We start from the raw sequence: 22068 nt of genomic DNA, 5'->3' as shown, positions 1-22068 counted from the left end.
TTTATGTATTTATGTATTTATTTATTGGAGATCAGTTGTCTCCTGATTAGATGGGGGTGACTGTAGTGTCGAATAACTAAGGTAAATGAATAAACCTGGCTGAAGTAGTCCTGCAATTCTTGGCTGCATTTAGCATCTTACTGTCCAAGGATGGAAAAGAAGCAGTGAATGTGTGCTTATAGTGCTGGATCATGTACAGTGCAATGGTTCAGTTCCTTGGCAAGGTGAGGAGCAGTCTGTCCCCTGCAAAGTCTCTGATTCAAATCCAGCTTCTTGTGTGTGTGCCATTTGGTAAAGAGAAATCAAGCACAATTTAATTATCCTTTTAGTCCTTGGATGTGTCTGCAGTATCCTTGGGCTCGGACATTGGAGGGTAGGAGTGGGTGCTTCAGGCCATCTTTATGCCAGTCAGCATTTTTTGGATGAGTGTTTCTCTGTTCCCAGCTCAAGGCACTGATGAATAGCTTCTACTTGTTGTATCATTGAATGGCTTTTAATCTTAGCACTGTCATTCTCAAGAATTCAAAGTCTAAAAGTCAATTCCCAGACATCAGTAATCACATTTATTCAGACATTCCCCAGTAGGAGTCATAAGCCTGGTGTTAGATTATGTTTTCAAGATTCTCTCAGTAATTTTCAGCCCTATAAACTTTATTCTTTTTGTGAGGTGAGAGCTTCAGATACAGTTTTATTCCAGGAGATACATTTGGTGACAGGGAAGGAAACCCTGATTGGTTTATTTTGGCTATTTCATACCTTAAAATGTGTTTATTTTCATGGCTTACCTGTGATTGCAACAAGACTATTCTCTAGTGTTAGAGCCTGAGTCAGCATTTTTCTTCCTAAATCAGTCTGTGTCTAATTTTGATTGAGAAACTCAGTTGATATTAGGGATCCTGCTTTCCCATTGAGTCTTCTAGAGGTGTACTAACAGTAATATATTTAAATGTTATTATTTGCTATGTGGTCCAAATGTAAAAGCAAGCTAGATGGCTTCCATGTGGGTTAGAGGCTAGGAATCTAAACTAATGAAAAAGTAGCTGGACTAAAAAGAATGTAGAAGTGTTCTGATACAGCATATAAGTCAGAATAATACAGGAAAATACCGTAATTCAGATTTCCCCCAGCAAGTTAATTTTTTAAAATTTTGCCAAGTGTCTAGTGTAAAATAATATTGTTTTGTTGGACATAGGCAGTTTAATTTTATCACCATTCTTTTGCAGAGTTGATTGTCCCTTTTATGTCAGCAAATGTTGCTTTTGCTTGTTTGAAAGTTCATAACAGCTGGAATCAAATGCTTTACTCTCAAACAAGAGTGACTATTCAGAAGTTAATCTCCGATCCTGCTGGTACCAGCAATATTTAATGTCTTTTAAATAATTAAAAATGCTAATGTGAGATCTTGTAGATAAAGTGCATAGTTAAAGCAATTAACAACATAATATCTAGTCAAATGAATTGTTTGATGAAAGTTCTCTTCCACTACCAAAAAATCCCAAAACAAGCAATACCCAAACCTGTGTAATACAAGCTTGATAACTCCATGCTCTGCTAAAAGGATTGTGGACCTTTCAATTTTAGAGCTTTGACTTCTCTGAGTACTTTAATAACATTTTAGGAATGAAGGGACTATTTTGGCCTTACACATGTCCATGCAGAAGAGATTTGGAGGAAGAGCCTCACATCAAGGCTCTCTTGTAGAGTTTTGTTGCTACCATATCCAGGAAAATATTGATTTTTTTTCTGGGATATGACAGTAACAGTAATTGGCCACTGTTGTCCCTTTTATGATTCATGGTTTCCTTTTGTTTTGGTTTTCTTCTCTACCCGGCAGTGTAGTTTTTGATGGAGATGTCTGCTGTGGCCTCTAGGAGCAGTGGCTTTCTCAGACATCATAGTAAGCAGAATTATCTTTTCAGAAGCTTTGTAGTGCAACTCAATTCTGATACATTCTAATTTGTTGCCTTAACCTTTGATTATCAGAAGCATTACATTTAAAAGCAAACATTATTTCAAATTTATTCAAGATTATTTAAATTGCTTGGATTTTTTTTGGTTGATGACCATCTGTTGGAAAACTTTGAAAATACCCTCACTGAAGTTTAGTTAAAGAAAATAAATTTTTTGCTCTTTGTCAGGAGTCATGCAGGGCTCAGCTTACTCTCTGAAATAGGAATGCCTGGTGCCACTTGAGATACTGATGCAGAAGGGACTGAATGTCCTGTGTTTCCTTGGTCATCTTTCTCATCACGCCAGGAAGATGGCTTATATACTCTACAGGGTCTGAAATAACAGTAAATGTTTGTATATTATCAACTGAATTCAAATCTTATTTGAGTTTAATTGGATTTTTTTTATAAACTGCATGCTTATATTGCTCAAAAATATTATTTTTGGTTATCAAGTGAAATAATCATCACACTTCATATGAACAGTAATTGCACATCTATTACTACCAATTTTTCCTGTCCTAAAAAAAAACCCAAAAAAACCACCTACTTCCTTATGACAAAAGAAGTATTTAATGCTACATACATTTGGGTTGAATTGGTATTATTTCTAGACAGAAGTTTAAAGTATTTCTAGGCAGTTCCAATAAATGGAAAAGACTGAAACTCATACATGTGCCCTACTTAGACACATAACACAGATCTGGAGGCATGTGTATTTGCTATGATTTTGATACAGTTTCCCCCTTTTGCCCCTTCTGTTTCCTTTTATGAGCTAAAATGTCTTCAAGAAGATTGGAATGTAGAATGAATAGGTCATATGGGACTAATATGCTCTTGCATGCAATGCAGTGCATTCGTAGTCTTCTCAGCTGTACCACAGAGAATCACACAAAGCACAGAATTGTCGAGGTTGGAAAGGACCTCTTGACATAATTTAGTCAAAGCCCCCTATTTAAGCAGGATCAGCTAGATCAGATTGTCCAGGATGGTGTCCTGAGGTGTTGTGAATATCTCTATGAATGAAGACTCCGCAAGATCTTTGGGCAAGCTGTTCTGATGTTTAACAATTCCTCCCAGTAAATAGCACTTCCTAGTGTTCAACAGGAATTCAAAGTCTGTTAATTTCTGTCCATAATTTATAGAAGAAACAGTGTTGTAACTTGAATTATAAGTAGCTATTTGTAGCACTTAGTGGTTTTTAACAAGGTAATTATTGCCCTTAAAATTAAAAAATAAATGTTATTTTAGAAACAAAGAAACAAATGCCTTTTTTATTTTTTTCCTCCTGCTTGACACTGTTTAGCTTCCTCAAATATGGTGGGATTCTAGTGACTGGCATTCAATTTGCAAACTTCAGTTAGGCATGTAGGTCTGTCTGCACAAATTGCCTGATGTTTTTCTAGAAGTATTCACAAACCCTAGAGACTTTCTGAACGTATCAGTTTAATGTCCTGGTAGTGACAGATGCTTCAGAATGACAACTCAAGCTGCAAGTTGATTGCATGTATATAAAGGGAAGAACAAGATGTCACTTTAAGTGATAGAAAAAATCAAAAGTATACAAGTATTAAATTCTTCACTTCTGCAAGTAAGCACCTAACTTTAGCTTTATGCAGTCTTTCATAGGTGCCCTTGGGAATTTAAACAGCTTGTTTAAAAAAAAATATTTTACTTTCTTTTGAAATGTAGCTTCTGGTTTGTTTGCTTGAGGTTTTTTTTATTGCTTTGTGGGTTTGTTTTGTTTTTTTGTTTGTTTGTTTAAATAATCTAAGAAGTATTGATGTAACATTTGCATGAAAATAGATCCAAGTCTGTCTTTAAATCTGTGTGTACCCAAAGGATTTAAATTATGAATTCTTGGATTGTCTCTGAAAAGCAGACAATAGAGCACATTCAAATCTGATGTTTCCAAACAAGAACTTATATGTTTCTCTATTAACCTATTTGATAAAGCTTAATTAGAGTGATATTTTACGTTAGTAAAAAGTATTTCCTTAAACTGAGTTTTTAAAGACATTGTCAAAGTTATGACTCATACTACAAATATATGCATCTTCACTGTGAGTTTTTTTAGATTGTATTTCCTGTCACCTCCCCTTCTTACTTGGTATGTCCCTTCTGCTCTGAGGGAATTTTTATTTTTTGTATTAACACTGGGTTTTAATATTAGTGGTTTATATCAGAACATTTTCTATGTAGCTGGTCTAGAATATTGAATAAAGTCTGTGTTAGAAATGAAATGTATTGAGTAAAGGATGAGAGAAAAAAAAAAGATCTATTTCAGTAAAATACTAGCATGAAATCTAGATTCTGGCTAAATCCTTGGAGAAAAAGAATACACTAAATTTATTACCAGCTTGGGCAGGACATTCAGCTGTTTACCAATGTAAGAGGTCAGGTGTCCTGATGTTTTCCCTTGCGTTCCCAGCAGATACATGAACCACAGCTTCTTCTGGTTAGAACTGTACCATTCCCAGCTGTCCTAATGCTCATAATGCTCCAAAAGCTCACACTCCAGCAGACTGTACTCACAGGGAGCAGGGAGAAGGCCACAGTTCCCTAAATAAATCTGCCCATTGATATCCCTCTTTAGTGGAGAGCATTTTTCTTTCTAATGTTATTATAAGAGCTTTCTCCTTTGTCCAGGTAAGGTTTGTACAGTCCTCTGTGTATAGCAAAACTCCTGCAGATTTTTGTCTATGAATGCAAAAAATCCATCTGACATCTTCAGTGCCACTTTGCCTATCCCAGACCAGGGATAGTTGTCTAGCTAAGCTCATTGAGGTTATAGAGGTAGCACTGACTGTGTAAACATGTTGCTGGTGGTGAATATAAGAAATTGTGGTCTTACGGTAACAAAATATGTACATAATGGAAATTCTATCTTTCTGAAGATACAAGTTTTTTGTTTCTTTTTTAATCTGTAGAAGGCAATGTAAAACAGGGAAAAGAGATAGAAGCAGAGATGACTGTGCAGGCTTCACTGCTTATGGCTTTTGTGATTGCAGTGTGTGTAATAGAACTTAGAGATAGTCAACCCGTTCCACTTTCTCCCGCTGTTTCTCACCCACAAACGGAATTTTTCTGTAAGTCATATTTATTCTGGTCATCTAATTAGTTTTGATTTTCTCTTTCAATCTAGATTTCTTTAATGCTTAAATCAAATATATCTTTTCAGTAAAGAAGTGTTTCAATCGATCTGAATTTGTTGTAAGGAAAAGGTCTAAATTAGATGGATTTACTTCTGAACTCTAACTTCAGGTCCTGTCACTCCTACTTAAACTTCTAAGTCAATTATGAAAAGCTATGTGTAAAAATTCCTTTTATACTTGAAGCACCTTAAAGCTAAACAGTAATGTAGGCATCCTTGTAATACAAGAGTTTATGCTGGCTTGGCATTAGCCAGGCTTTTAGAAGTTTTGATACAATTTAAGTGTAGAAAAGGGACCCTAAGGGAGTTCAGACATTCATATTTTAAGAAGTGATGGAATTAGGAATACCTGTGCCTTTTGTTATAGTCAGCTGATTGTAGGGAACTTCAGTTTTGATATTGGAGCACATAGCTTTTTGCCTTTTCCAGTATTCTTAGTTTCATGAGCATGTAACCCTTTGATACTTTCTTAAAGGAAAACTAAAAAAATCTTGAAGAGCTGTACCAACTGAATGGAAGAGAAGCATGATGGGAACCATTAGCACTAAGATAAGTAAACTGTCTGAAATTATTGACTATAACCCATCACAGTTATCAGAAAGGGAAAGCAAATGTTCTGCAGCTGTTTCTCCACACAAAAAGGTGCAAGACTTCGAGATCTTGATTTCTAGTCTAAAACCTAGATGGAATGGGCTTTAAAAGACATTGATTCTTTTATTTGCTTTCTTCTCAATCTGATGGTTTTGTCACACACACATTTTAGCCCAGGATCTTCCCTGCCCTTGTCTCTGTCTTTCTTCTGTGTACTTTCACAGTCTGCTCTCCTGAGCATTCAGTCTTCTTGTCCAGCAATTAGAATTATTCCCTGATGACCTTTTGCTTCTCTTCCTATGATTGCACTGTAGAAAAAGACATGCTTCCTATTATATTTTCTCAGATATCAATCTGATTTTGGTATTGTGTACTATTCCACTGTTTCCCCATCCCCTTTGCAAAAGAGAAAACCCAAAAATAACTGTAGCAGGTCTTCATCACCAGCTTCCTTCATGCTGTTTTTGTTTCCTCTTCCTACTTCTTTCCCTCTTGGCCTCATCAAAGTGTGTTTCATTATCACAATTTAAGCCCAATTTGCTTAAAGCTGTCAGAAATCTTTTGATACCCATTTTTCTTAACAGAAAGGTGTTTGCAAATATTTTTTCTCTTAGATTGAAGAGTGGAGGAAGAGTCCATAAGTCAATTATGTGTCTAGTTCTGGGGTCCTCAACACAAGGAATGGTGAGTTGTTAGAAAGAGTCCAGGTCACAAACATGGTCAGAGGGCTGGAGCACCTTTCCTGCAGAGACAGGCTGAAACAGTTGGGATTGTTCAACCTGGAGAACAACTTGGAGCATGGCGTCTCAGTGGCCTTAGAGTAAGGGGCCTTATAAAACAGGAGGGAGACTGACTTACAGAGCCAGGTAATGATAGGAAAAGGGGGATGGTTTTACAGGGTTTAGGTTAGATGCCAGGGAGCAATTCTTTATTCAAAGGGCCAAGGGGTACTGGAACAGGTTGCCCAGAGAAACTGTGGATGCTCCATTCCTGAAAGTGTTCAAGGTCAGGTTGAATGGGACTTTGGTCTAGTGGATCCTGCCCATGGGAGGTGGGGTTGGAACTAGATGATCTTTAAGGGCTCTTCTAACCCAATCCATTCTGTGATTCTTTGATTCTGTACAGGGTAAAATTGATAGGGATTTTAGTGAACAGATACTCCATGACTTGAATTTTTTTTCAAAATAGAAATATGGAGGTCAGTAACCTGTTGCATTGTTTTGATGTTTATAGAACTGCTGTTTAGTTGTACTTTTATGTACAGACATTTTTCCCCTCTGATTCCTGGCTTTGAAAGCACCCACTGGACACAGAACAAGTATTTTACATTACTGTAATTATGCTGTAAGGGGTGGAAAACCCTTTCTTTGAAATACTGTCATTGTCCGGAAAGTACAAGTTATATTGAAGTATAGTTCTGCCACCCTGTGGCTACTGAAGGCCATTCTTAGAAAGTACATGTTTACTTAACTGCTGGTAGTCACAGCCTTTTATTTTTAACTTCATTAATGCAATTGCAGGTCCCATAGAGCTGTATAAACTCTCTGTGATTTTATTGAAATATATAAATAGTTGTTCACTGGAAATGCCATATAGACACATAACTGATCACCTCAGTTATACAAGACTATACACTAATAAGAAATCACACTTTTCTTAATATTTTATGTGTTTTTTAATGTTTTGTTCTTAGATATGAAAAGTTCATGTGGCCCAATTGTCAAGATTGTAGACTACAGTACAGTATATTCCTATCTGGTGTAGTCTATATGCAGATTTGAAGTAGTTTCAAAAACATGTTTATGTACTTTTAATCTCTAGAAAATAATAATTGTTGTGTTCAATAAAAGCATCTCGATGGTTGTGAAAGTTAAAAATCTAAGACATATGTGAATGAAGCCCTGGTGAAGTAGACACCATTTCCGATCACACCTTGCTATTGTATGTCCCTTTCCATGTTTGTTTCTAAAGTTATCAGGAGAAATAATGATGATCTTTCTAGTTAAATTTCTGTTGCATTCCATTATAAAAAATTCTGGCTTGATTTAGAGAAGCCTTCCACATTTGTGGACCTATTAGAGCAGATCCAGAGGAGGGCCACAAATATGATTAGAAGGATGGAGCACCTTTCCAGTGAAGACAGCTGTGAGCTGGAGCTGTTCAGCAGTAAAGAAGACAAGCTCTGGGTGACCTTTCAGCAGCCTTCCAATACCTAAACGGGGCTTGTACGAAGGTGAGAGAGGGGCTTCTTACAGGAGCATGTAGTGACAGGACAAGGTACATGGGGCAAAAGGTTTAAAACTGCAAGAGAGCAGATTTAGATTAGATGTTAGGAAGAAATTCTTTACTCAGAGGGTGGTGAAGCACTGGAACAGAGTGCTTACCCAGAGAATTTCTGATTGCCCATGCCTGGAAGTGTTCAAGGCCAGGTTGGATGGGGCCCTGAGCAAACTGGTCTAGAGAGTGGTGTCCTTGTCCCTGGCAGGTGGCTGGGACCTAGATGATCTTTAAGGTCTCTTCCAACCTAAATCTTTCTACGATTTTGCGACAAACTTGACAGATTTTCTAAAAAAATAAGTTTAGACTTGAAGAACAGGGTTCTTTGTTTTTTTTAATCCAATGAAAATGCAAATCAAATTCCAAAATAACATGCAGTTACAAACTACTGAAGTCACCCTGTCTTTTATTTCCTTTTTATGACATCTAGAGGAAAAATCTTGAAAGCATAGTTTTGCAAAGTAGCAGAGATTTTCATTTATGCCAGCAGCAGAATGCCTTAAAACTGACCAGAAACCTTTTGACTTGTCCCTTAGAACAATGGTGAGCTCAGTGTATGGATTAGATACTTCATTTTGAGATTGTTTTGCATATTTGTTGCCTATCTTTCAGAAAGATGAGAAAATAAGTTCATAGAAAAATAGAATAGTTTGGGTTGGAAGAGACCCTTGAAGGTCATCTTGTCCAGTCTTCTGCCATGAGCTGAGATTTCTTCAATGAGATCAGGATCAAGTCGTAATATTGTTCTCCCAGCCATGCTTAATGAATCTGCTGGAAGTTATGTCCTACTCCTTTGAGCAGGTGAGTAATTAGTATCATAGCTTAAATGACAGCAATAATGAGTGCTCTGAAAAGCTAAGATGATAGTGCATTAAGGTGTGTTACTACAGTTGTATAAAACTGTTATCTTTTTTTGAATGAAATAAGTGAAACTTTGTGCACACATCCTGGAAGGAAATCTTGTCTTCAAAATCATCAGCCTTCATCTCTGTAGTTTTCAGTTGGGTTACATGATTATCTATGGTTTTATCACTGGAATGCAACAACCTCTTTCTCAGGTGGTAGTTTAGGTAATATATGCCTTAAGTTACACAGAGGACCACGAGTCTGGCTTTTTATTTATCTGAATGTATATTCAGAAGAAAATCTTCTGAAAGCTGATATATTGAGATCTATCTATCTATCTATCTATCTATATATATAGATATATAATGCTACAAAGAAGATATAAAGGCATAAAGATGTTCTACTCATACAGCCTTTAGCCCTGTTATTTCATTTTATATTTTTGTGGTTTAAGATCTTAATTATTCTGTGAAGTCAGGTGATAATTTGGTAGAAATAGAAAATAAACCTCATTATTCTAATTGACTATAGCTGATGGCCTGAAGATGGCAATGACCTTACCAGTCTCACAAGAAAGTAGTTTGTAATTAATCAGAAGACTGTAACAGTTTGATTTTTTTGTGGTTTTATTTTATATTTATTTTGCTGAATTTTTTCTTGAGGTGTTTTGACTGACTTCTGTTTTCCCAAACAAGTCCCAGTTTTCAATTTTTTTATTTCCTTAATTTTGTAATTTATATTAAATCTAAGGGGTACTATTAAAGCTTTTTTTTTCAAATTCACTGTATTGAGGCACTAAATTAGTTGACCAACTTGTGTTTGAGCTGAGTGATGATTTCACTGACAACATTGGGTAGTGGCAGAGTTTTGATTACACTTGACATTCTTGAACAGTTTTAATGAAATGAGAAAAATAGGTCAATTCTCAAAAATCTCAATGAAAAGAGGAAAAAATTTTGTCTCCCAGGCATGTGAGAAAAGTCTGTTAATATACTCAGAAGAGCAGGTTTGCAGTCAAACCTTAAATCTGTTTCCAAAGTGTTTTCCTTTTGACAAATTTGGCAGAAATGTGATTTAAAAAAGTAGAAGATAATGTATTTTATTTTCTGTGAATTAAAACCCCATAGTTTTGTTTCTGAAGAGACTCTTACTTTGAGAGAAGGTGAACTATAGCCTGAAAGGATGATTTATTTTGACTTACTAAAACCACAGGCAGAAGCAGAAGCTTTTGTAAATAAGGAGCCAAGCTAGAATAGAAAATGCCATTGGTAAGTCTTAATGGTCTAGTTCTGTATTCCATAGCAGCCTCTCTCAGGATGTGCTATGATGCCATTCTGGAATGAAATTAATATAGTGTACTTCTGTTAGCTTTTCCATGTTGTATTTTCTTTTTTTTTTAAAAAGGCCAAATTTAAACCAGATATTTGGAGCTGTCAAAGTGAAAATACCATTTCATTGCATACAAATGCTTTATCTTCATGACTTATCCAATTTGTTCAAAATTTTAGTTTTTTGCAGGAAATAGCTCATCATCCCTTCACTTTGTCCATGCATCTAGCTTGAAGTGGTGTGGGTTTAAATGGAAGTGTTTTTCAATACTTAAAATACGCACTTGGAAAAGGAGTGACTTGAGGGAAAGAAGATAACTAATTAAAGATAACTGCTTGAAAATGCAAAGTATCTTTAAATGATTTATATATTCAGTATTTTTAGTTTTTTTAACCAGTTCTTGGGCATATGAATTTTAATAAATTTCTATGTAAAATAGTTTGGCACACAGCAGATATAATGTAATTTTGAGTTATTGTTTTCCAACATAACAACAGTCATAATTAAGAATGTTAGTAAATATATCAAAATGAAATATTGCTATCTGAAAAGATACATTATATATACTCAGAGAAATGAAAAAAAACCCCACATTTAATGTGATCTTTTATGAATCAATGACTTTTTATGGTTACTGACAAGTGAAATGAACTCTCAGAATGTAGCTAAAAGCTACCTGTGTGAAATGAGATTAAAATCTGTGCTTAAATACTCAGAGTTTGGCTACATGGTTTGAGTGAGCTAAAATTAATTACTTGAAATATATTCTTGATAAGCAGCATTGTTTTAAGTAATGTGGTAATTGATAAATGAGTAGCTTTCCCAATTCAAAGTAAAAATTTAAAGAAGAAATTAGAGAGCTTTTCATACATTGGAGAACTTCAGAGGCAGAGCAGTACTTAACTAATGCAGTACCATTCTGTGAAGTTTAGTGGTAAACAGAAGATCAGCAAGTTTATTTGTGATCAACTAGGTGAAAGGTGCCTTAAGTGGTGCCAGTGTAAAGGACTGCACAACTCCCAAAGTCTCCCTGCATCCTGCACTGAGATGTGTAACAGATCTCCCCAGAGAGGCAGGTCAGTCTCCTGTCACTCTGAAGCAGCAGGGGCCATTGTGAGGAGCACAGCAGTGGCTCCTTGAAGACATCCCCAAGGGTTCTTGGCTCTTCTACCTCCCTCCAAATGTGGATCATCACAAGAGCAGAAACTGCATCTGACTGCAGTGAAGATTTATGTGTTGGCTGCCTGCATCTCAGTGAACAGTTTGAAAGATATTTAGCTCAAATTTTGTGTTGCAGCTTTTCACGGATAAACTATTCTCTTTATGGGATAAAAGACATCAAAATGCTCTGTAATTTTCCACCCTGTCTTTTAAAGGGGTTCTGATCCTGGCCTTGTTTGCAAGAAAACATTTCTTCTGTCTACAAAAGCATATTTTAGCATTTCTTGAATCTTGTATTAAGCTGATCTGTGTGACGTGGTAGTTGCCTGTCTTTCACTTTGATTTGTCTCACTTTTTTATTAGTCAGTCTTGCCAAAGATGTGAGGAGGGCAGAATCTCACCTCTTCCACCACAGCACAATATGTTACCTAGAACCATGGAGGCAGTCAAGAGGGGTTTTTCTGACTCCTTCATAGGTAATAGAACTCTTGCTTTCCCCTAAACCTAGGCTGGGACACAAGGGATTGGGAGTGGGATAGTTTCATAACTCCTGCCTAAGAAGTAATTACCTTAGTAAAGAAAATAGTACAAGCTTTTTATCCAATGCTATTTTATTTTTGTACACATTTTAAATCAGGATTTTTAAATAATTTCATTTTTGACCTAACAGAAATAATGCTTATATCATGTTCTGTGAGTTCACACTGAAGTTGATTGTAATTCAGTTTTTACTTACTTAAAACAAATGAGAAAATCAATGATGAAACCACCAAGGTAGTAATTTTTTTATATGAATTTGAATTATGTAGAAAACCTGCATGTTTTCAGGCACTATTAATAGATTTTCATTTCCATTATGGATATACATTTTTTACAAGTTTGCAAGACAAAATAAGCATAATTAGGGTGGAAAAAATGTTTCTTAGGTACCCAGTATAAAATACAGAGCCTGTTTATGCAACAGAATAAGTTTTGTGATGATCTGGACTATGCTTTGGGCAACTCTGTAAAATCAGGTGTGTGAACTAAAAAAAAGCTTGTTACGTTAACGGGGAGGAAATAGTGAATTTTGGGACATATAAGTTATTTTCAGAAAGTAGATTGAATATGAATTTTATTTTGATCTTCTACACCCCTCCCCCCTTAATCTAATCCATATTCCGGTGGCTCATATTTTCAAGAATTAATCAGAAATATGTTCTTGCTTTCAGTTTGTTCCTAAATGTCACAAGAAAAACAAATAACCCCCCCCCCCCCAAATAAACCCACCAAAAGGATGAGAAAAGATGTAACTGAAATTCTTACAATGCTTTATGCATTCTGTGTAAAGTAGGAACATGGTATTGGCTTCTCAAGATCAATTTAAATGAATGAGACTTTTTATGGAAAAGGGCACATGCATTCTGCCAATATTTTTGGATAGTAGACTACTTTGTTTAATATTTCCAAACCAGTGTTATATCCAATTAAAATAAAGGAAGAAATACTGCCTGCTTAAATGCTTTTTTTTAAATTAATTTTTGAACAAATAATTCCTGAACTCTACTGGTGATTTATATTAAAGAAGCGGCATAGCCTAACAGTGTGCAATGGATGCAGCAGAGTGACTCTGCATTCCAAGATTTCCTGAGAGTGCAAAAAACCTACTGTTTATTTTGCTGTGTCATAAGACTGCAACAAAAATATGTATAGAAAGACTGACATTTCATCAGGCAAACAGAGCAAACATTGTTTTGGTGTATTAGTTTGTCATAATCGTTTGCATTATGTGAGATTTCTTTTGAATTGCTTACCTTTGGAATCCCTAGATACACTGTGTTTATATAAGGAAACCCTGTTGAGGGCTTTTTTTTCCATTTAGGAATGGTGCACCATTCTCTACCAAAATACTATGTTCTTCCAGTGCTAGCTGGATCATTACTAGTTTTATTCATTTGCAAATTTTTAATTTTAGCACTTTTCTAAGATGTGAAAAAACTAATGGAGCAATAAGAAAATATATTTTAGTTGTAAAATACTATAGTATTGGGAATTATTGTTCATCACAAAATCACAAAGAGTGAAATAATATGTTATTTTTAAAAAAGGGTTTTGGCAATTTTAGCGTGTATCTCAGACCTAGGATGTAATGAGGATTTTCTGTCTGGCCTATATTTTTCCTGTTAATTTCCAGCATTAAGGAGTATTTCACTATAACAGAAGGATTTAGGTGGATTTAAAGTTTTCCATTTAAACCAAATGTCTTATCCTTAAGTTTATAAACTAATCTTTTAAACTGATTTGATTACTTAAAGTAGTTAAATAGAAAGACAATAGTATGTCTTAAACATTCTAATGCAAAGAGTTTCCTTAGGTACCAATCACAGTTTATATAATGGAGATGCATCCAGCTGTATAAAATAGAAATAAACTCTTGGTGCAAATGATTTTAGAACTGTTCTGGCACAGCATTCATGGACAACAGGTGGAAGTGCCTCCTTAACTTTTTTTCTTCATTAAGGCTAAATAATGCTTTCAAATTGCCTGTTATTAAAAACATTGAGCTGACTTAATTCTGTATGGCTAAATAAACTCAGTGCAGTATTGATTTAATGATTTACACACCAGTGTACATGGTGTACGTTTAAGTGAGGCATGTAGTGCTGGAGCTTTGGAAGAGAAAGAAAGAGTGCTGAAGTTTAGGGAAAATTGGTTTGTTACTGTAAAATCACTAAATGCAGTGTGGGACTGAATGTTTGAATGTTCTGTTAATTCTTTGTTGCATATGCCTTAATTATTGTAGAAGGAATGCTTTTCCCTGCAGGTCTTCATCCTTCCTTTCTTTGCTCTCACTTCTGTTTGTGGTTTGGAGTTGTTTTTCAGTGTGTGGGCCAGAGACTTTGGACCTCTTAAAGTTCTGAGAAAGGTTGAATTTGTACTCTACCAGTCTCTGGGTGGTGTAGCATCTCTGAAAGGCAGACATTAGTATTGACTTACGGGTGTATGCAAGAGCAGGTACATTGATCAGAAGTGTTTTTGCTTCCTTAGTTGATAATACCAACTTAATAGGCTCTGTTTTTCTGTCTCTTGAAGGAGAAGGTGAATTGTCTTAATAGAACTAGAATGGTGATCATTGATGGAGAGAGTGAAATGTTCTGAAACCACCATCGGAAAGCACTGCATGCCCATTGACTTAGTATCCCACTGAAGTGTCAGCATAAGTTCTCTATGATCTCACCCCTCTGCTCAGAATTGAAGTATTTTTGGAAAAAAGAGAAAAATACAGAAATCTTTCCATTCTTCAGATTTTGCTGAATTGTATTACTTCAACTGAGTTACATTAGACAATTCACACACGGTTTAAATAAGCAAAGTAGTATACTTTTCTTTTTTGACTATTCAGTTAAAACCTATTTTTCTTTTATAATTCTTATATGAAGTTGAAATGTCTTGTCAGCTGTGCTGGCTGCTACACCAGTTAAAAATCTGCTGTACAACCCTGTTTTCAATAACTTAGTTCTTTGGACACTTCAGCTGTTCTGTGTTTATTTATATGGTCACTTCAGTATTTTGCCTTTTAAAAAAACGAGCTGTTGTGTTTATAAAAATGATTGTACTATACAGCTTATATTTTCCAGAATCATTATAGCATCATAGAGTCCTTTAGATTGGAAAAGACCCTTAGGATCATTGAACATAAAAACTGTGTGTTATTCTGGGAAGTAAGCAATCACTAACTAATATGTGCCTTTGGCTTGCTCTTCTCATTGAAGGATTTTTGGTACAGTTGTTTCCCTCCTCAATATTCTTCTGTTTTTTTTTTTTAAATTATGTGTTCCTGAGTTTGTGGAAAGCATTCCTCAAGGGCAGTAGGATGTTCAGATGTCAGGGTGTGAATCTCTAAAAAAGTCTAGAGGAAAGGCCACAGTGAAAGTTGCTTTTGAATTGCACATCATGAAAATATTGATCTTTAAGGCTGAGGCTGTGTATGCTTTGAATTTTAATGTTCCTCTCTATTCTCTTTTTCTAGCTGGAACACTCACAGCTTTCCCTAAAGGATTATAAATTTTGATATTCAGAAGACTGAAGGATGCCATCTGAGAGGTGCCTAAGGTATAGTACTTGGTAGTGTGTAGGAAGTTATTAACATTTAGGATGATGTTTACCAAAGATTTAGTTAAAAAAGTAGAAAAAAGTAAAACTAATGATTTTGTTCATTGATAGGAATTCACATGATTAAATACATATCCTTATTATAATCTTCAAAATATTACCTTGTTGTTGCTTCTTACCTCAAGCAGGGAATACTGTGCCTGGGATTGATTGAAGGCCCAAAGTCTCTTGATACCTTATCTTATTTATGCCTTAGTTTATACTTGGAATTTTTGATTGTGGAAGCAACTGGAATTTTACATTTATGCGTCTGAAATGGTGGCTGGTGATAATTTTGGGTCTGTGTAGTGTTCCACTGTTTGGGACATATTACTTTTCCAGTTATGTGAAATGTCTTCCAAGGTTCTCTCCAAAGTCATCTTTCTGCCTTCCCTTCTGTCTCTTTCCCAGTGTAGCCTTTCTCATTTGTTTGTACTACCCATTCTTGCAATAGAGAATTTGTCACTTATAATTTAATTACTTTCTGGGAGCAGAACACGTTTCTTTCAGACAGAACACTGTACAGAATTTGTTAACTGAATTGGTTTTCTTCAGAACTTTGCAGTAGTGTGATATGCTGATGGTTCTGTTTTACATAGTAGTTAACATGCTGATCTGGGAGCTCAGAAAACTCTGCGACATGACTTGGGACACCTTATCATTCCAGTTCTGTTCCCCCTTCCCTGCCATGATTCTGCGGCAGAAGAGAATCAGAACTTGCTTGCTTTTATAGCTATTGAATTTATCAGTTGAAAATATCACTACGAATAACCAGTCATGTTATGATTAATTATTCTATGTATTTTAATTCATAAATTCCAGTCAAATTGCCTTTCATGTGTATGCATTCTTCATATGTTATTAGCACAAGGGGTACACGCAATTGATTTTTCACTTTAGTCGCTAAATTGAAAAATGGATTATGATAGAACTCAGTTTAAAATCCCGGATATATTCTATATTGAATGAAATAGTCCTCTGGATGATGGTGAAAAAAGCAAGAGGAATGAAGTTCTTGATTTACAGCACTTGGAGAGAGGCTAATAAAAACAGAAGTAAAGAGAAACCATCTCAGGGTATTGCTAATGTATTATACTTGCCCTAGTTTTAGTCACTTCGCTATAGAAATTACAGAAGAGAAATAACTGTTAAAAATAATTCTCTGGTGTTTAGCAAGTTAGAATTCTTGATAACTGTCATTTAGAATATAAGTTGGGCTGCACAAACATAACAGCTGAAGAAAAAAGAATAATTTGAATGAGTCCTTTTGAAATGTATTTAGGGCATGTCCATATGTGAAATCTAAACTGTCAGAGAGGCAGTAAAATTCAGATACACTCTGTTCCTGTGTTATTTCTCTTTGACCAGCCTTCTTCTAGAAGTAATATTTTATTTGTTGTCTCTCTAAAAGGTTAGATTAAAGCAAACAGTCTGCAAGGCAGGTCTGCAGTAGTTTACAGGTGCCTGAGGTGCAGGAGTAGGATGGGCAGAGAAAGGAGAGTATTGCAACCACACAGCTGCTGCATAGACATGTATGCAGTGAATTACATGATTGTGCTGGAAAGATGATGGGTTATTCACCCCTTTAAAAAAAAAACAAACTTCACTTTGATTTGTGCTGAGATTACTCTCTGTAAACTCACCTTCTATAAACACATAGGTGGATTCTCTGGCAATTTAAATTGGTAGTCTCACAGAGCTCAAATAATTGCATTGTTTTGTACCAGAGAGGATTTTCTGATATGTTTTGATTTGTTTCCATCTGCATCAGCAGTTATCTTGTCTCTTCCTTCTGCTATACAAAAAGGATGCTGAAATCAGACAGTCCTAGACTGGATTATATGCAGTTCATACATGGAAATATTCAGAGGTGGAGAAGGCCTTGGTATTTTAAAGTTGAACAAGCATCTTCTTCCTTTCCCCAAACACAAAACAGACAATCAAAAAAACACTACAGCTCTTCATAAATATGAATAGCCTGAAGTGATCTGAAAACATTCAGTAGCTCAGCATCAGACTTAAACAGGCCACCTGAGACCATGAAGCATCATTCTTTTTAGAGAGTAGAAGTTCTTGCACACGTACATATACCCTTTTTTTCAGTAGTGCTTCAGTTTGAACCACTTAAAGTTTTCTGGTGGTCCATTGACCTAAGACCTCTATTGTTCTCATTTAATCCTGAAATGAATTAGTCCTGTGAGTTCAGCTGACTTCTGGTACAGGAAATGAGAAATCAGAACCATTGAGGTTTTTAAATTTGAGTATATAACCAGTTTTCATAATGCTTTGTTATATTGAGCTTTTCTTCTGATGTCTATGCTGTGTAAAGATTTTTCCCTGACAGGGTTCATGACTTTTTTGCTTTCCAAGAATTATCAAACTATCTTGTCAAACTATCTTGTCTTAGAAAAAGTTGTTCTGTATTCCTGACAGAATGTGCTTGTTTTGTACATGTTTTTGGTTTTTTTTTTTTGACAGACTCTTTCCCCTTTCCCCTCTCAGTGTTCAGGAAATGCTGACAGGCCAGAGGCTTTGTCAGTCTAGTTCCCACAATGATGCTGTCCTGGCAGCTCTGAACCAACAAAGAAGTGATGGCATACTTTGTGACATTACCCTTATTGCTGAAGAGCAGAAATTCCATGCACATAAAGCAGTCCTGGCAGCCTGCAGTGACTACTTCCGAGTAAGTCCCAAGATTTTTCTCTTTATATAATAATATTAAAAATTATCATTGTGGGGGATGGAGATGATTATAGATATACTGAACAAGATTTAAATTTGAGCCTTTGGAAAATGCAGGATTATTGCACACTCGGTAGAGTATGCAACATTAAATATCCATAGGAAAGAAATGTTTAGAACATAAATCAGATTTTTAAAACGATTATTTATGGTAAGTCTTCCCCTCCTTCTGCCCCCAACAGAGATAGGCAGTGTACATCTTTCTATGAATTTAATGCCCCAGTAAAGTGAGAAAGTGGAAGATATTTTAGTATCTGGAAATTTTTGTAGAATATATGAGAGTTATGATTAGAAGATGGTGAAGAGGAGACTGAGGGAAGACCTCACTGTGGTCCTCAACATCCTCATGTGGGGAAGCAAAGGGGCAGGCACTGATGCCCTCTCTGATGACCAGTGAAAGGACTCAAGGAAACTGCATGAAGCTGAGTCAGGGGATATTTAGGCTGGATATCAGGAAAAGCTTTTCACCCAGAGGGTGGTTAAGCAGTGGAACAGGGAAATGGACACAACACCACACCCGACAGAGTCCAAGAAGCATTTGGACGATATCCTTGGGCATGTGGTGTGACTCTTGGGGTGTCCTTTGCAGGGCCAGGAGTTGGACTTGATGATACTGATGCCCCCCTTCCAAGTCAGCGTGTTCTATGATTCTCTGATTAGAGTATGGAAGTATGGGCTGAGGGAGTTTAAATTTAATCTTTGCTGTGAGGCTGGTGAGCCACTGGAACAGGTTGCCCTGAGAACTTGTGGCTGCCCCATCCCTGGAAGTTCTCAAGGCCAGGTTGGATGGGACTCTGAGCAACCTGGTCTAGTGGGAAGTGTTCATGGCAGCAGGTTTGAAACTTGGTGATCTTTACACTTTCAACCCAAGCCATTCTGTGATACCATGATAAATGCAATTTATTTCAACTTGAGATTGGATTTTTGTAAATGATTTTTGATGTAAATGGTTGCTCTCAAAGACGAAGCCGTAGTAATTTCTTAAATGTGATAAAATTTATTTTCATAAACAAGTGTTTCCAAGATGTAAAATAAAATATCCCCTGGGAAATCTGATTCAGACAATTCCAATTTAATTCCGATCTGGAATTGAAGTAACTGAAAAATTGTATTTGCTCATAGGAAAAGCATCCTTCATATAAGACAATTCTACTAACCTTCATTACAGTGTGCCCACTCAAAATATTGGACCATCTATAGTTCGTAGGTGACTGGTATTTTTAAATGTGAGTCATCCTGTTGTTAATCAGAGACTAAAATTGAAATTAATTTAAAGATCTATCTTCTCTAACAAAGTAAATTTATTAAATATTTTGTCTACACAGTAATTGTAGTGTGATGAACTTCTTTATGGGGATCTTTTTGTCTTGTTACAGTAGTAATACAGAGTATGACAACTTCTCCATATCTCTGATTACCTGAGCAGGGTTTTTATCTCCCTGTCAACTCTCTCTCACTTTTGGTTAGAATTTAGACTTAATTTATTCTGTGTATTTAAGAAATGTTATTAACCTTGATGTGACTTTTGCTGTGATGGTGTTGATCCAATTGATTGCTCATTTTTTGAGCTTATCTGCATACTTATGGGTTCTGCTACAGCACAGTTTGTACTGCCATGGTTGCTGATGTTGCTTCATCATGATCCCCTGCTGTAACAGAGATTGCTTTGCATTTTTATTTCCTTTCACCCCCATGCACAGAGAGAGAGTCTGGACCTTTCTACTTGTAGCAACTGCCTGTTAATATAGTGCCTGTGTTCTGGTTTGGTTGAAATATTTTCATAACAGTCCCATATCATCTGAACCTGTGACACTCTTTCCAGAGCTCATTGTACCCTGTGCGGAGAAACATCGTGCCCAGTGTTACAGCAGTGTGGTAGGAGCAGCTTCTACTTTGGTCACTTATTGATTGATGTTGAGATTTGGGGCACTGTGGTTTATCCTGTTATTTCCAGTTGAGTTACTTGTCCAATAACTGGACAAGTAACTGTCCAATAACTCAAGTCACTCAACTTTCCAGTTGAGTAACTTGAGTTACTGGACAGTAATTGCAAATTAAAATCTTAATGGTCTTTATTACTACATAAATATGTTCTGTTTAAAAGTGTTGAGAGAATGCTTTATGCAGCATTGAGTAATTTGGTCTGCCTCTAAACTCTTATGCTTTGGTAGAATGTATTCTTCAGACTTCAGGTATCAGCTATAAATATGGAACCTGTGCTTTCTGAAATCAGGCAAACAGGTTTTTTATTAATAGGCAAAAATATTTTTTTAGAATATCGTGAAGTAAGATCTATATTCTGGAGGAGGGTAGCAATAAAGTTACACTGTGTTTCTGATTTTAATAATTTAGAAAAAGCAAGCATCAATTAAAAAGTAATAATGTTTTGTGTTTATCCTGAGATTATTAATCTTTTTATATCTTGGGGGATTTTAGCTTTTTTGAGCTACTTGGGTATTCTTTTTCTAAGACTTAGAAGAATAAATCAAGCTTAATTTTAGAGTTGGTGAAAAGAAAGAGGCATTTCCAGAGGATGATAAAGGAGAATAGCTGTTAATATCATATAATTTTTAGCCTTAAGTTTTCTCCTGGAGGAATTCTTAGATTAAACTTTCAGATTTTCTAAACCTAAATTCATTCATGAAGAGCTCATTGACATGTGAAATTTATCAGGATGGACCCACTGCTGGCCAAGGCTGAACCAAGCAGGTGATGATAGTAGCACCTCTGTAATCTGTTAAGAAGGGGGAAAAAAGTTATTGTACACGTGTAATTGTGGCCAGAGAAGAGCAGGGTGAGAACATGGGAGAGGAACAACTGTACAGACACCAAGGTCAGTGCAGAAGCAGAAGCAGAAGCAGGAGGTGCTCCGAGTGCTGGAGCTGGCGTTCCCCTGGAGCCTATGGTGAAGACCGTGGTGAGGCAGCTGTGCCCCTGCAGTCCATGGAGGCCCAGGAGGATGCAGAGATCCACTTGCAGCCCATGGAAGATACCCTAACCAGAGCAGGTAGCTGCCTGAAAGAGGTCTGTGAAACCCTGGAAAGCCTGTGCTGGCCTGACAGGAACCTGCAGACCCATGGAGAGAGAAGTCCACTCTGGAGCAGGTTTCCTGGTAGGACTTGAGGCCCTCATGGGAGCCCAGACTGGAGCAGCCTGTCCTTGAAGGACTGCACCCTGAGGAAGAGTGACCCACATGGCAGCAGTTTGAGGGGATCTGTTGCCTGTGGGATGGACTCAGACTGGAGAAGTTCATGGGGAACTCTCTCCCCTTGGAGGGACCCCACGATGCATCAGGCAGAGGACTCCTCTCCTGAGCAGTGAGAGAAACTGCTGGTGATGGACTGACCATATCCCCCATTCCTTGTCTCCCTGCACCACTGGGGGAGGAGGGAGAGCTGGGAAGGAGGAAGAGGTACAGGGAAGTTCTTTTTAAGCTTTATTTTACTTCTCACTGTCCTGTTCTGATTTTGTTAGTAATGAATTCTGTTAATATCCCCAATTTGAGTTCATTTTGCCCATGACAGTATTTGCTGAGTGATGTCTCCTGTTCCTTAACTCATGAACACTTCATTATATTTTGTCTCCCCCGTCTATTTGTGGAGGGAACTGAGAAAACAGCTTTGGATGGGTGCCTGGCATCTAGCCATCATCAGTTCCACTACAGTCTTTTTTCCAGGTCTCCAAAAATATGTTCAATTCTATACAGGGCTCTATCAGAGTGAATAGTTTGTTTTTCCTTTTTTGCCACTATTGTAAAACAGCTTCTTCAAAAGACTGATGTTTGCTTTCTATGGAGGGTTTGTATAGTTTTCTGCAGTTTTGTTCTGTGTCTACTTTGATTTGGATGGATCTCCTTCTTAAATTGTAATGTTTTCTTGAGCAGCATAT

At 36.5% G+C, this 22068-nt stretch overlaps 1 protein-coding gene across 3 annotated transcripts in view; it reads left to right on the top strand.

Annotated features, from left to right (window-relative positions):
• The window catches only part of KLHL32 (kelch like family member 32), a 119054-nt gene that overhangs the window by 10699 nt on the left and 86287 nt on the right, over positions 1-22068 (top strand). For 2 of the 3 annotated variants that reach the window (XM_021545183.3, XM_021545147.3), the window contains 2 exons: positions 15317-15399; positions 17941-18121. In XM_021545183.3, coding sequence (XP_021400858.1) covers positions 15377-15399; positions 17941-18121 — 204 coding nt within the window. In that variant the 5' untranslated portion in view covers positions 15317-15376. Of the gene's footprint in view, positions 1-7859; positions 7928-8583; positions 8773-15316; positions 15400-17916; positions 18122-22068 lie in introns of those variants that run through there. The other variant, XM_077782294.1, reaches the window with a different exon arrangement.

Source organism: Lonchura striata, chromosome 3, assembly GCF_046129695.1.
Source record: "Lonchura striata isolate bLonStr1 chromosome 3, bLonStr1.mat, whole genome shotgun sequence".
Classification (NCBI taxonomy): domain Eukaryota; kingdom Metazoa; phylum Chordata; class Aves; order Passeriformes; family Estrildidae; genus Lonchura; species Lonchura striata.
Note: the sequence above shows the minus strand (reverse complement) of the source record. Positions and strands in the feature narration are given on the sequence as shown.